General features: G+C 39.9%; 1 protein-coding gene across 1 annotated transcript in view; it reads left to right on the top strand.

Moving 5' to 3' along the window:
• Positions 1-14,118, top strand: part of LOC107555677 (anoctamin-3-like) — a 50,465-nt gene that overhangs the window by 16,828 nt on the left and 19,519 nt on the right. Inside the window, exons 8-10 of the mRNA XM_016238546.1 lie at positions 3,412-3,546; positions 3,743-3,839; positions 6,843-6,903. Of these exons, the coding sequence (XP_016094032.1) occupies positions 3,412-3,546; positions 3,743-3,839; positions 6,843-6,903 (293 nt within the window). The remainder of the gene's footprint in view (positions 1-3,411; positions 3,547-3,742; positions 3,840-6,842; positions 6,904-14,118) is intronic.

Raw genomic sequence — 14,118 nt, forward strand, 5'->3', positions numbered from 1 at the left:
TATATATATGTGTGTGTGTGTGTGTGTGTGTGTGTGTGTGTCTTTAATCTAATTAATTAATCTAATTTATAACAAAATAATACCAGTTTAGCAGTTTTGGCTGAGTCAAATTAAGTCAATATTGTGTTACATGAGAAAAGCATTGAATAGACATTACAAAAAGTAGATTTAGAAAGAAATATTTAGATTCAATATTGCATACAAATTTATAATAAATGGGTATTAATGCTTTTTTTAAATGAATATTGAAATATTCAATTAAAAAAAAGAAAGAAAGAAAGAAAGAAAGAAATGATACTCTAAATATGAAACTAATACCACCAATAGGTGGCGTCAAGTCACTGTTTTAATGAAGGAGTCATTCAGTTTTTCATTCAAGTCATTTGTTCAAATGGCTGAATCATTCAGAAACAGCTGTGTGTTGATCTGAAAGGCACACATTGCAGTGGCTTTGTTTGGAAATATTTTTGTTTGTGAAACTGAGCAAAACAGACAGTATTGACAATATTGTGTCTAAAATGTGTCTGTTTTTTTTAAGTATTGTAAAAATAAATAAATAATCGTTTTCACATTTGCAATCATATTCGGGGAAAAACACCATTCTTGCTCATGTGATATTGCTAAACTATATCATATGATATAAATATAAGACAAAAACCCATGCAGGGCCTTTTTTTAAATAGTTTTTTGCATATAACTGCATTCTAATGATGCAGTCAGTCCATAACGCAGTCAGTCGTCGTCCTGCATCATGTTCATGCAATGTTAGATGACGTACAGGTCTGGGTCGGGCGGGCGCATTAAATGCATTCATTTGAATACGTTATTTTTTCCACAATTAATTGTACCGAATTAATGTGTTAAATCAACAGGGTATCTATACAGGGTACATATAGAGCACCCATATGAAGCACTAATGTAGAGGATCCAGATATTTACAATGCTTTGCTATGCTGTCTAAACAAATGGATCTGATTTTTTTTTTATAAAACAAATATTAAGTCTGTTTTCCAGTCTGTTTGTTTTTCTTTCTCAAAAGTCTTTCTGAAAAGCTCTTGGCAGCTACAGTAGGAATGGCTGTCAAATCCTAAAAGGAAATATTTGCAGTGTGAGAACAGCTTTAATCTCACTAACTCATTTATATCTGCAGGACTGTATTGGCGTGGCTGACCGCAGCTTTCTAGTGTAAATCACTGCTGTAGTCAAATAGAGCAAGAGAAAATGCGGTCTCAGGCTCATAACAAACGTATATTGAAGCTGAATTAGATCACTACGCTTTTAAAGTGGAGACAGAAAAATAATTGCGATGGTGATATGCAGGCACAGCATCTCTCTGCTGGAGCGGCTCGTCGGTTTGAAAGTAAGGTCACCCTCTATTTTCAGAATTATATAACCTTCCTGACCTGGTATAATTTAAGTGAATGAATGGCCCTGTTTTTAGTCACCTTGAGTCTTTCCTCCTGTTACTCTACAATATGTGTCTAACCTTTGTATCTGGGGCATATATGCTCATTTTGTGTGTCCTGATCTAATCGTTTATTAAAAACACTTTTACAATGCAATCATTTCAATAATGTTTGCTTAGACTGGGCTAAGACCATCTATTTAGCCCATACGGATATACAGTGGTGTGAAAAAGTGTTGGCCCCCTTCCTCATTTCTTATTTTTGCATGTTTGTCACACTTTAATGTTTCAGATCATCAAACAAATTTAAATATTAGTCAAAGAAAGCACAAGTAAACACAACGTGCAGTTTTTAAATGAAGGTTTTTATTATTAAGGGAAAACAAAATCCAAAACTACATGGCCCTGTGTGAAGAAGTGTTTGCCCCCCTGTTAAAACTGTGGTTTATCACACCTGAGTTCAATTTCTCTAGCCACACCCAGGCCTGATTACTGCCACATCTGTTCGCAATCAAGAAATCTCTTAAATAGGACCTGCCTGACAAAGTGAAGTAGACCAAAAGATCCTCAAAAGCTAGACATCATGCCGAGATCCAAAGAAATTCAGAAACAAATGAGAAAGAAAGTAATTGAGATCTATCAGTCTGGAAAAGGTTATAATGAACTTTTTGGAAGGTGTGTGTCCCATTATGTCTGGCGTAAAAGTAACACTTTATTTCAGAAAAATAACATCATACCAAAAGTAAAATATGGTGGTGGTAGTTCAATGGTCTGGGGCTGTTTTGCTGCTTCAGGTCCTGGAAGACTTGCTGTGATAAATGGAACCATGAATTCTGCACCCGCCGTGACGTCTCGCCCATCTATTGGTCTGATTACACACGAAATTCAGAGCCCGTCACGCTGAACGGCGTTCCCCTAGCGTTTCTCGACGCAGCTCGAGTTCCTGAAGAGGAACATTAATGCCATGAATTGTATGCGAGCAGCTACTGGTAGCCAATGCAAATTGGTGAACAGAGGTGTGACGTGCATTCTTTTCGGCTCATTAAAAATTAATCTTGCTGCCACGTTCTGGATTAATCGTAAATGTTTGATAGAACTGGCTGGAAGTTCTGTCTCAGCCAGGTTGTGTTGAAGGTGATGGTCCTTCATCCAGCAAGAAATGTCAGACATGCTGAGATGCAAGCAGTTATCGTCGGATCATCAGGATGGAATGAGAAGTAGAGTTGAGTGTCATCAGCATAGCAGTGATATGAAAAGCCATGTTTCTGAATGACAGAACCTAATGATGCCATGTAGACAGAGAAGAGAAGTGCTCCAAGAACTGAGCCCTGAGGCACCCTAATAATTAGATGTTGTGACTTGGACACCTCACCTCTCCAAGATACATTGAAGGACATTTCTGAGAGATAAGACTCAAACCACTGGAGTGTGGTTCCTGAGATGCCCTTTGCCAATAGGGTTGACATGAGAATCTGGTGGTTAACCGTGTCAAAAACAGTAGACAGATCCAAGAAGATAAGTATTGAAGATTTGGAATTTGCTCTTGCCAGTCTTAGGGCTTCAACAACTGAGAGCAAGGCTCGGTTGAATGTCCACATTATATATATATATATATATATATATATATATTTACATGTATATGTTAACATAAGTCAGTTCATTATGAAGTAAAATTGAACAGTAGTACTTTTATATATAAATCAACATCGATCAACATTGATAAATGCTGTAAAATGAACTGAGTCCTAATGAGTGTTGTTTCTTACTGATGTTTCATAGGCGGGGCTTCAACAACTGAGAGCAAGGCTCGGTTGAATGTCCACATTATATATATATATATATATATATATATATATTTACATGTATATGTTAACATAAGTCAGTTCATTATGAAGTAAAATTGAACAGTAGTACTTTTATATATAAATCAACATCGATCAACATTGATAAATGCTGTAAAATGAACTGAGTCCTAATGAGTGTTGTTTCTTACTGATGTTTCATAGGCGGTACTTCGGGGAGAAGATTGGGCTGTATTTTGCCTGGTTGGGCTGGTATACAGGTATGCTGATCCCTGCTGCTCTAGTCGGCCTCTTCGTCTTCCTCTATGGGCTTTTCACCATGGACTCCAGCCAAGTAAGGTCAGTCCCAGCAGGTATGCTCAGTTAATTCAGAATAACCCCCAGTGTGCCTGGACCAGGTCCCAGTAGTCCATATGTCAAAAAAGACAATCCTGTAAACTTTACCTGTAATGATGCCATTTTCATTCACTAGTATTCATTCCTCCCCTACAGTTTATTTAAAATAAAGCACCGATTCACGATTGTTGTGTTACAGTAAAGAGATCTGTGAGGCCAACACCACTATCATGTGCCCCATGTGTGAAGGCAACTGCAGCTCTTGGACACTGAGTGATAGTTGTGTCTATGCAAAGGTACTGTACATCCACCTACTACTGGCATAAACCACATAAGACCCCTTAGAAAATGTTAGAAGTTCAGTAAAACTGACAGATTTTTAATGTTTTGGTGTAATATAAGCCAGTCACTCAAATGGCCCTTGTGATGTGATGTAATGTTCCCGATAGTGTCGTCGATTCAATTTACTTGAGTCAGTTTGCATCTTGGCATCTGTCCTTGTAATTAGTTCACGATGCTGTTCTGTGGGAACATGAAAACTCAAGTAAACCAAGACAAACAACATGAAAGTCAAGAAAACAATACATCTTGGTTGTGTGTCGATAAACAAAGATTTTAGTCCTGTGGACAATTTAAGGCAAATACAATTTGTTTTGCTGGGATGTTTCTATTCGATGTTTCAGTGTAAAGACATGGTTTTCAGAATGTCTTTTTTATTATTGTAGACTCATTAGGAAAGCATGTTTTATCTGAAGTCAAAGATGTTCATATGTTTTAAATTAGAGTTTGGTCCTGGATTCTCAACATGCAAATCAAACACAGATTCCCCAAGCTGTGCAGCCAGTACTAAAATATGTTTTTGTGTCGTGGGAACATGGTGGTGACATGCCTGAGAGAGGCTAATATTTGAATAAAATACACATAATAATTGATTCCTGCCCAGAAGAGTTTTATTGCTTGAAGATTGCTCCTTCATAGCTCAGAAGACAATGTATTCACAGTTCTTTCTTGGCAACACACTATTGTCGTGAGCCTGGACACGGGCCAGCGGTAACAATGGAAATGTTATCAGCTACTGTCCTTACACCTTTCAGCAATTCTTTCCCACTGGTCCCACCCACACCAGTGAAACGATTTTGTCACATGGTTGCAAAACAAAGCTCCCAATGGGATGTCAGAGCAACAGATCAGTTGTTTCTACTCTAAACGTATATCACAATTGAGAGTCATTTGACACATGCCAATCATTTTCTCTGCATCCTACTACTGGAGTTTTGGTGACCACCAACTTTTTCTTCTGTCTCACTTCCTGCTTCTTAAGGAAGTTCATAATGCAAGTTTGAAAGGAGTTTATTAACCTTATCCTGTCAATCATGTTTCAAGGGTATATAAGCAGCAGCTAAGTTTAATTCTCTCCCATGACATTTCTTCAGCATCCCACCTCCTCCCCATTTCCACCTTTAGGCCCACATTTTTAACCCTATAGTTCGATGTAGTCCTTACAAAGCTTAATCTCAGTTCAAGACCAAGCATCCATTCATGGAAAGCACACCATCTGATTACCCTTTTTGCCAAATAATTTTATCAAGAGAACGTGTGAAACTCCATTGCAAACTCCTAGCACCGAACCTTGGGGTCTCATCCTGAGGTCTCTGATTTTGTACCTACATACATCAGAATCAGAAGAATGAGTTTTTATTGCCAGGTATGTTTACACATACGAGGAATTTGTTTTCATGACAGAAGCTCCACAGTGTAACAGAATGACAGTGACAGAACAAAAACACAGATAATAAAAAATTGAAAAATAGAACAAGTAACTAAGGCACTTACTCACTTACAGTACTATGTGACTGTGTAATTGCATGTTGTTGTCAGGCATACTATACATCATGTGAAGTCTTGTGAATGCATCTGGTTGGGCTTTTCCAAATTATGTAGCTGGCAAAGTTTGTCTTTTGGCTCAAGGATTATGTGAGTAGGTGGTCTTTCAGTGGCAGTGCTTTCTTTTGCTCGTGTTACCACAAAATGGCAATTCTCATTAAATTGCATATATTGGCCATTTCATTGCTGCAAATTGATATCAGAATGAATACCTCTTAACAATGTACTCATAGCAAACGTCTTTTTCATTCTTCACTTAGGGGTAAAAATAAGTTTAGGGGTAAAAGCAGTGTATACTATAAGAGAACATACCGATGCAGCTCACACTGCTGAGAGCACATTTAGGTGAATATGTAAATATGTGCTCCACGCTTTCCTCTCAATGATAAAATAAGCACACAACAAAAATTTGCTTAACATTTATTTATATAGCACTTTATACGATGTACTTACTGAAAAGAAGAAATTAAATGGAGTAGAGATTCCTGTTGAAGAAGGCGGAGCCACATAGCACACCTTCCTATCATGTAATCACCATGGACCACTGGTAGTTTGAAAATGTTCCGTAAGGTTTGCTTTGGTAAGCTGTTTCGAACTTGTGAAACAAACTCCAAATAAACTGCGTTTTGTTCTGATTTAGTTGAAAATGAAGCCATACCAGTTTGTTCTTCAATTTAGCTTGAAGATAATTGGAGCCTTAAGTCCTGATTTTTTTTCAACACAGGATCATTGGAAATATGTGCATGTGGAGACATTTCTGCAACACCGATATTACGTACCTTATTGCACATTTCACGGAAGTTTCAAAGTGAAATGTCCAGTGAGTGGAGCTAAAACGCTTGTTCAACACGTGACTGTGGCCATGTTTTTATTACGTTGGTAATAGTTTCATAGGATTTGTTCCGGAGCGCTTCACCTCACAAGTGCATCGTCGTATCGCGTGAGCTACCGAACCTACTGTGTTAGAAAACCCATACATATGAAGCTTTATATGTAACACTAATGTTCAAAAGTACCAGTTTTCTTGCAGCATGTTAAAATTGTTTTGAGGTCATAACATAATATTGTGCAAGTTAAAATTAAAAACTCTGGCCCTGTAAACCATAATTTGTGTGAAGAAACATAAAAGTTGTCAGAGTTTTATTGGCTCTAGTGTTTCTTTCAACTTAATACACTTTTTGAGTTTTGCAGAAACTTAGTTAGAGGCACATATGAGGCTGGGTAGGTTTTTTTCTTTTTTTGCTGAAATTCATAACCTCATCCCATGACCTCATGTGGCTCATTGTGTGAATGAGAAAAATGTAAAACTTGTAAAATGGTTACAAATTGTCATTAGACCGATTTAAAAATCAGATTTGACTAATTTCCTAATTATACATTCTTAATTAAATACATTGCCTCTTTTTGCCCACCAGGTGACCCATCTTTTTGACAATGGAGGCACAGTCTTCTTTGCTATCTTCATGGCAATATGGGGTGAGTTTGAATCTTTTCGATTTAATCAGTGCTCATTCACCAGCAGAAAGACAGACAGGTCAGCATTTGGTTTAAAGTACAAATTAAGTAATTATAAAAGAGGCTTCCTTCAGCGGATGAAGAATCTATAGCATTCTGTGGTCTGCTATAATAGGATTCACTCAAAAGCCCAAGAGAAGCAGCTGTAATCAATCACTGCTTTGTCCTAAATTACAACAAATGATCCAATCAGGTCACAGTAGACCTCACTTACAGCCTAAACATGTAAATACTTCAAAAGTGCTTGAACTTCAGTTTTTTCCTTTGAACACGAGGAGGGATAAATAGATAAGTGTTGAAGGATGGCTAGAAGCGATCACAGGTGAGTTAGTGCTTGATAATTGTAGGCACATTATAAAGTGTGATTGTGATTCCCAGGAGTGAATTTAGAGGAAAGTAATGTGAGCAGGAGACTCTACGGGCTGGTAGATAAGTTCTCTGAGAGATTTACAGGGCTGTAGATGTTTACCTTCAAATGTGCTGTTTAACCAAATTTTATTATTCAAGTACAATAGCTAGTTAAAAATATGTTGGCAGTTTAACTAGCTCAGAAAAATTATCTTCAACAATGTTGCTCCACCATAACAACAGTTGACCTGAAAGGAAAAACTAACTGTACAAGTTTACACTAATGCCCTTTGTTGCCTTGCTTATTATTGAACTGTATGATACATTCAGGTGCAGAACTCTAGGTGACGTGTGTGGGATCTGAACAAAGCAACATATTAGTCACAGCCATATTTTTAACAGCTGAAAAAATAGCTATAAAAACAATGCATGACACATATGCTATTAACACTATCAGTTAGGGTAGCTGCAATAAACTGTGCTACCCTGGCAACTAATTAAACCCCTTAATTGATCAAAAATGATTGTAAATGGTGAACAAAAGCTATAAACAAATTGTTAAATTACTTTTAAAGTTAATTCATGAACTGCTCAAAAAGATGGCTTTAGTTAGGATGAAGTTCTGTTGTCAAGAGAAACCAGAATAAATGCCTATAGTTCAGGCAAAAGCTCTACAACGATGACCACCCATTAACACATCGGAAATCCGCCAACAGCTTTCTAGAAGCTTAGAATGGAACAAAATGTGTACAGATAAAAGCTAACCTTAAATACCAATTAAATATATGTCCTTACTGCAGACTATTGGGAGTGTCAACCTTATTGATCTGCAGAAGCAAATCCCAAGTTATCTTTCTATGGCTCTTTGGAATAATGGATTCTAATTGGTCACTCACTACAATGCTTATTTTTACATTCTGAAATCTAAACTTTATATTTTTAATTGTCTGTGGGAACAAAAGAGTGCTATTTTCATTTTTCTTGTATCACTCGACAGCCTCTTTCTTTTCATGCAGATGCATGCTAAAATACCTCATTGGCACTTTTAACTCAAATAATAATTTAACAGTAAGCACACAAGCATTAAACATTTAATAGATGGCTAGAAGCATATGAGTTCCCAGTTATACTAAAAAAAACCTTCTCATTTTATGTATGTAACCCAGTTCCCTGAGAGGGGAATAAGACACTGCACCACTGTTTTGGTGCTATGGGAATGCTTCACGCAAGCCAGTGCCTGAAGCACATGTCTGCACCCGCCAATTCCTGACTGGGTGAGCGTGATGACGCAGCGACATGGTGTAGTACATCACTGAAACCATAAATAGATGCCAAGCTAACGTGTCGTCTGACTCTAATTGTCTTGAGACGACGCGCAGGCATGGTTTGGCCACGTGACATAGTGTCTCATTCCCCTTTCAGGGAACTGCGATACATGCATAACATGAGACGTTCCCTTTCGAGTCGAACTCGACGCCATGTCATTGTTTTGATGTTATGGGAACTTCAATGCCAATGGCACCACATCACAGAGTAGTACCTGCCCCACAAGGCTGTGAATAGCACAGACAGTTGTTGAGGACAGGCTAAACCCCAATCAACCCTCAAGAGTTCAGAGTTCAGACTATAAAACCTGATGAATATGTGCAGAGAGGGCCATCCTGCCGCAGAACATCTTGTAAGGATGCATCCCTGGCAAGGGTCTTGGAAGATGCAACACACAAAGCTGAAATTGCGGCCACAAGGACCTTTAGCATAGCAGGGGTCAAATCCATTGACAGGCAGTCCTGAAGGAACTCCAGCACTGAACCAATAGGGCAGCTGACTGGGTTCAGGTGGTGCTGCTCGCACCATGATAAATAGAGTCTCCATTTCAGGACATATGACCTCCTGGTGGACTCTGGTGCTCAGAATTGTCTCAACATCCTTGGTTGGGAGACCAGAATCTAGGAGCTGGTACCCCTCAGGGGCCAGACCTAAGGTTTCCAAATCTCCAGCTTGGGGTGGTGGATCATCCCCTGCAGAAGATCTAAGCTGGAGGGTCAGTATCTTGAACCTGTACAGTATGTCCGAAGAATATGGTTCAGGCCCCTCAGATCTAAAACTGGACACAGCACTCCATCCTTTTTGGGTAAAATAAAGTTCAACCTGTACAACCCTGAATCTTTCTTTGGGAGAGGTACATGCTCTATGGTTCCTTTTTCCAGGAGAGACTGCAGTTACTGGTTGAAAAAGACTGATTCTTGGCGTACTACTGTTGTTACTATGTTGTTGAACCGAGGTGGACAGAAGACAACTCGGTCCTGGAGGGCCGGTGTCCTGCAGAGTATAGCTCCAACTTGCCTCAACACACCTGCCTGGAAGTTTCTCGTATGCCTAATAAGACCTTGATTAGCTGGTTCAGGTGTTTAATTGGGGTTGGAGCTAAACTTTGCAGGACAGTGGCCCACCAGGAGCAGGATTGGACACCCCTGTTGTGGCCTTTTCTTATGGTATTCAATACCCACTGAGATATTTGGCAGAAGCTACCAGAGGGATCATTTTTTGTTCTCTGAACGCTGCCGATCTGTGGCTCTTGTTAGTTCTTTCACTGTCTCAGGGGACAATCCCTCACTGAAATCCAGTTTTAATTATGGTTTCGGTGATGTAGTACACAACATCACTACGTCATCATGCTCAACCTATCAGGAATTGCCATGTGCACATGTGCTTCAGACACTGGCTCTCGTGAAAACATTGTCTCGTGAAACATTCCCATATCATCAAAACAATGATGCAGCGAGTTCCATTTGAAAGGGAACTTATACATTTCTCTGGAAGAGCTGGAAGCGAGAGAATGTAAAATGCTACACTGAAGTTAAATAGTTTTTTTCTAAATAATCAATACAACAGGTAACAAGCCAGTCATTATTGTGATATTATCATATTCAATATATGAAATGCATTTTAAATAAAAATATAAATAGATAGGGAACCCCTTATGCAGAAGTTCAGTGTACAGTAATTATGAGAAGTACTAATGCATTAATGCCTCTTTGAGGTCCTTTACTCAGCTGTACAGCTGGAAGCTCTTGAATGTTTATAGATAAGCTACAAAATTGATTCAGAAAATTATATGACTAATGGCTGTTTGTATGCTATATGGCTTGTTTGGGTTTTTTTATTCTGTAAGACAGTAGATGATCAAATGATTAGCTGTAGAAATGGCCATCTAGAGTAAAACAAATAGAGAAGTAGAAAGACCTGACTGAGAGAGCAAAGACATCATGACTTTGAGGTCAGGACCTCAACACAACTCTTAACATAACCATGCGCTGCTTTGACCTCCACATAAAGCACTGCACTTGCTACGGAAGGGTACAGAATTTTCACAGTTGCCAGGAAAAAATAAAAACACAGGAAGTTGTGTAAATAATGAAAATGATGAAGGCAATCCAGATATGCTCAGAAACAGTTCAAGGCAGAAAGCTAACCGGATTTTTTGGCTGATGGATGGCAGTTGATTTTCTTGTTTATTAAACAATGTGCATGGAAAATACAAGACACCTCAATTCATCTTTACATTTAGGGTAATTGTGTATTTTTGAGGGATGGGTGGCAACTGAAAATTGTATTTGATGCTTTCCTTCAAAACGTCCACTACTTTGGGGAGTGTTGACAAAAGTCATATTAGTGTAATAATAGAACACTGTGATGGGGACTGTACTGTTCCTGACAGAGAGACCCAAGTGGATCTGCAAGTCTAAATCCTGAGAGCTCCAATGTGAAGACAGCTTTCAGCAAGAAGACTGGGCTTTAAAAAGTAAACAATTCTCCTTTTGGTCTCTCACTCGGTTTCTTCCCTTCCAGCTCTTTTGCTTTCAACAAAAGTGGGTCATACAGTCCTTTGGTAGAAACGAGGGACATGTGAACTCAGAGAGCCCAGATGTTTTTTTATTTTAAATGGTTAAATTTAACATGAAAACCTCACAGAGCTTATCTTTGTCACGTTTATGTCTGTTCTCCCTGCATTGACCTAGTTTTCCTGTGTTGCTTGATTAGTTCATTAGTTTCCACCTGTGTTTGTTAATCATCCTATTAGTCTATTGTTTGATTTAGTATTTATAGCCCTGCCTTTCCTCAGTTTCTTTGTCCTGTCTCCGTCATGTAAAGAGGTTGTTTTCCTCTACATTCCCAAGAAAATTGATTAAAGACTCTGTTCGTTTGACTATCAGCCTCCTTTGTACTCCTTCGAGCTCCTTTCCCCTGGCAACCCATGACAACCCATGACAGAAGACAGGACCAATGAAAAGGATGGACTGGGCTGAGGACGTTCTTCTAAACATCCAGCAGAATGGAAGGCCTTTGGAGTGATATGTGGAGGAGTTCCTGAGTGTCTCCATCTGGTGAGCTGGAGTGATCATATGCTTAATGCGTGCTTCCGGATGGGACTAGACGATGATAATTTATTCCGATTCTTGTCTCCAGACGATTGTTATAGACCCGTAGCAGATTTTATTAATTTTGTTCTCGATTTAAATTGCTCTAATTTCTTTGTTGAAGTAAATAATGATAACTGTTCAGTCCCTATCTGGAGGCATGTTGGCACTCCAGTTCACCATAAACCAGCCCCCTCCACATACCGCTCCAATGAGCCCGCTCGCTCCGTTCCACCCCTGCTTTCCCGAGCCCGTCCAAGATCCATTCCATCCCTCAGCCCAGAAAAAGAGGCACCAGCACTCCCTCTAGAGTCCACTCCAGCGTGCCTCTCAGCGCTATGGCACTACCCCCAGCATTCTCGGCTCCTATCCTCTCGCCTGAGTCTGCTCCAGAAAACTCTCCTTCCTCTCCTGAGTCTCCTTCGCCTCCGCTGGTCCCGTCCAGCCCTCCTTCATTTCCTGAGCCCCCTGTGCTAGCCAGCCCCACTCCTCCAGAGCACCCTCCAGTGCCCGCTCCTCCAGAGCGCCCTCCAGTGCCCGCTCCTCCAGAGCGCCCTCAAGTGCCCGCTCCTCCAGAGCGCCCCCCAGAATTCCTAATTTTCCCCAAGAAAATGTTTGGGGAGGGGGCATATGTCCGTGGCCGTGGTGGCCGAGCTGGCTAAGGTCACGGAGGATCCGCCATGGCCTCCTGAGTCCCCTGATCCGCCCATGACCTCCTGGACTGCCTGATCCGCCATGTCCCCTGCTCCGCCATGGCAACCTGAACTGTCTGCTCTGCCATGGCCTCCCGAGCTGCCTGCTCCACCATGGCCTCCTAGTCTGCCTGCTTCGCCATGGCCTCCTGAACTGTCTGCTCCACCATGGCCTCCTAGTCTGCCTGCTTCGCCATGGCGCCCCAAACTCCCTTATCCGCCCTGGAGGCCTTCCTTGTCTCCACCTTGTTCCTGCCCTGCACCAGCCTCCAGGGTGCCCGCCCCCCTCCCCATTGGAACGGTTACGGCGCGGGACGATATGTCACGTTTATGTTCTGTGTTTCTGTTCTCCCTGCCTTGACCTAATTTTCCTGTGTTGCTTGATTAGTTCGTTTCCACCTGTGTTCGTTAATCATCCTATTAGTCCATCGTTTGATTTAGTATTTATAGCCCTGCCTTTCCTCAGTTTCTTTGTCCTGTCTCCGTCATGTAAAGAGGTTGTTTTCTCCTATGTTCCCATGAAGATTTATTAAAGACTCTGTTCGTTTGACTATCTGCCTCCTTTGTACTCCTTCGAGCTCCTTTCCCCTGTCAACCCGTGACAATTTTATTTTTACTTTGATTTATTTAGTATTCCTTTTAGTGCCTAAATCAATTCCTGTGATACTGTGAAAAATTCATGCTTCTGAATAAGCTAGCTGATTACATTCCGTAAGCTAGATTGAATCTGAATGTCTACCAGTGAGATATGAAACATTATAAAATGGATAGTTCTAATCCAAAACCCTGTTTTGTTGCGAATTCAAAGCTGGTGTAAAATGTTGATGATCTGTGATCATGCGTTCTATATTATTGCTATTATAACCAGTCATGTGGGGTTATTTTGGTGCAACTTCACGAAAGCAGCAATGTTTGTGGAAAAGACAAAAGTATTTGATAAACAGCAAAAAAGCAACACTTGTGGAGTGGAGAAATGAAAAAAAATCAAATGATAAACCTAAAAATGGTCAATACAGACAAAGACAACATTTGTACTTCTGTATTTTATTTATTATGCATTTTTATGCAGTTTGTACATCTGTATTGTATTTTTATGCATTTTAATTAAGATTGTTAATGTAACTACAGGTGCATCTCAATAAATTAGAATGTCGTGGAAAATTTCATTTATTTCAGTAATTCAACTCAAATTGTGAAACTCGTGTATTAAACAAATTCAGTGCACACAGACTGAAGTAGTTTAAGTCTTTGGTTCTTTTAATTGTGATGATTTTGGCTCACATTTAACAAAAACCCACCAATTCACTATCTCAACAAATTAGAATATGGTGACATACCAATCAGCTAATCAACTCAAAACACCTGCAAAGATTTCCTGAGCCTTCAAAATGGTCTCTTAGTTTGGTTCACTAGGCTACACAATCATGGGGAAGACTGCTGATCTGACTGTTGTCCAGAAGACAATCATTGACACCCTTCACTAGGAGGGTAAGCCACAAACATTCATTGCCAAAGAAGCTGGCTGTTCACAGAGTGCTGTATCCAAGCATGTTAACAGAAAGTTGAGTGGAAGGAAAAAGTGTGGAAGAAAAAGATAGAGAGAAACCAACTGAGAGAACTGCAGCCTTATGAGGATTGTCAAGCAAAATAGATTCAAGAATTTGAGTGAACTTCAACATGAATGGACTGAGGCTGGGGTCAAGGCATCAAGAACCACC

This window comes from Sinocyclocheilus grahami, unplaced genomic scaffold (assembly GCF_001515645.1).
Source record: "Sinocyclocheilus grahami isolate Dianchi unplaced genomic scaffold, SAMN03320097.WGS_v1.1 scaffold543.1, whole genome shotgun sequence".
Lineage (NCBI taxonomy): Eukaryota > Metazoa > Chordata > Actinopteri > Cypriniformes > Cyprinidae > Sinocyclocheilus > Sinocyclocheilus grahami.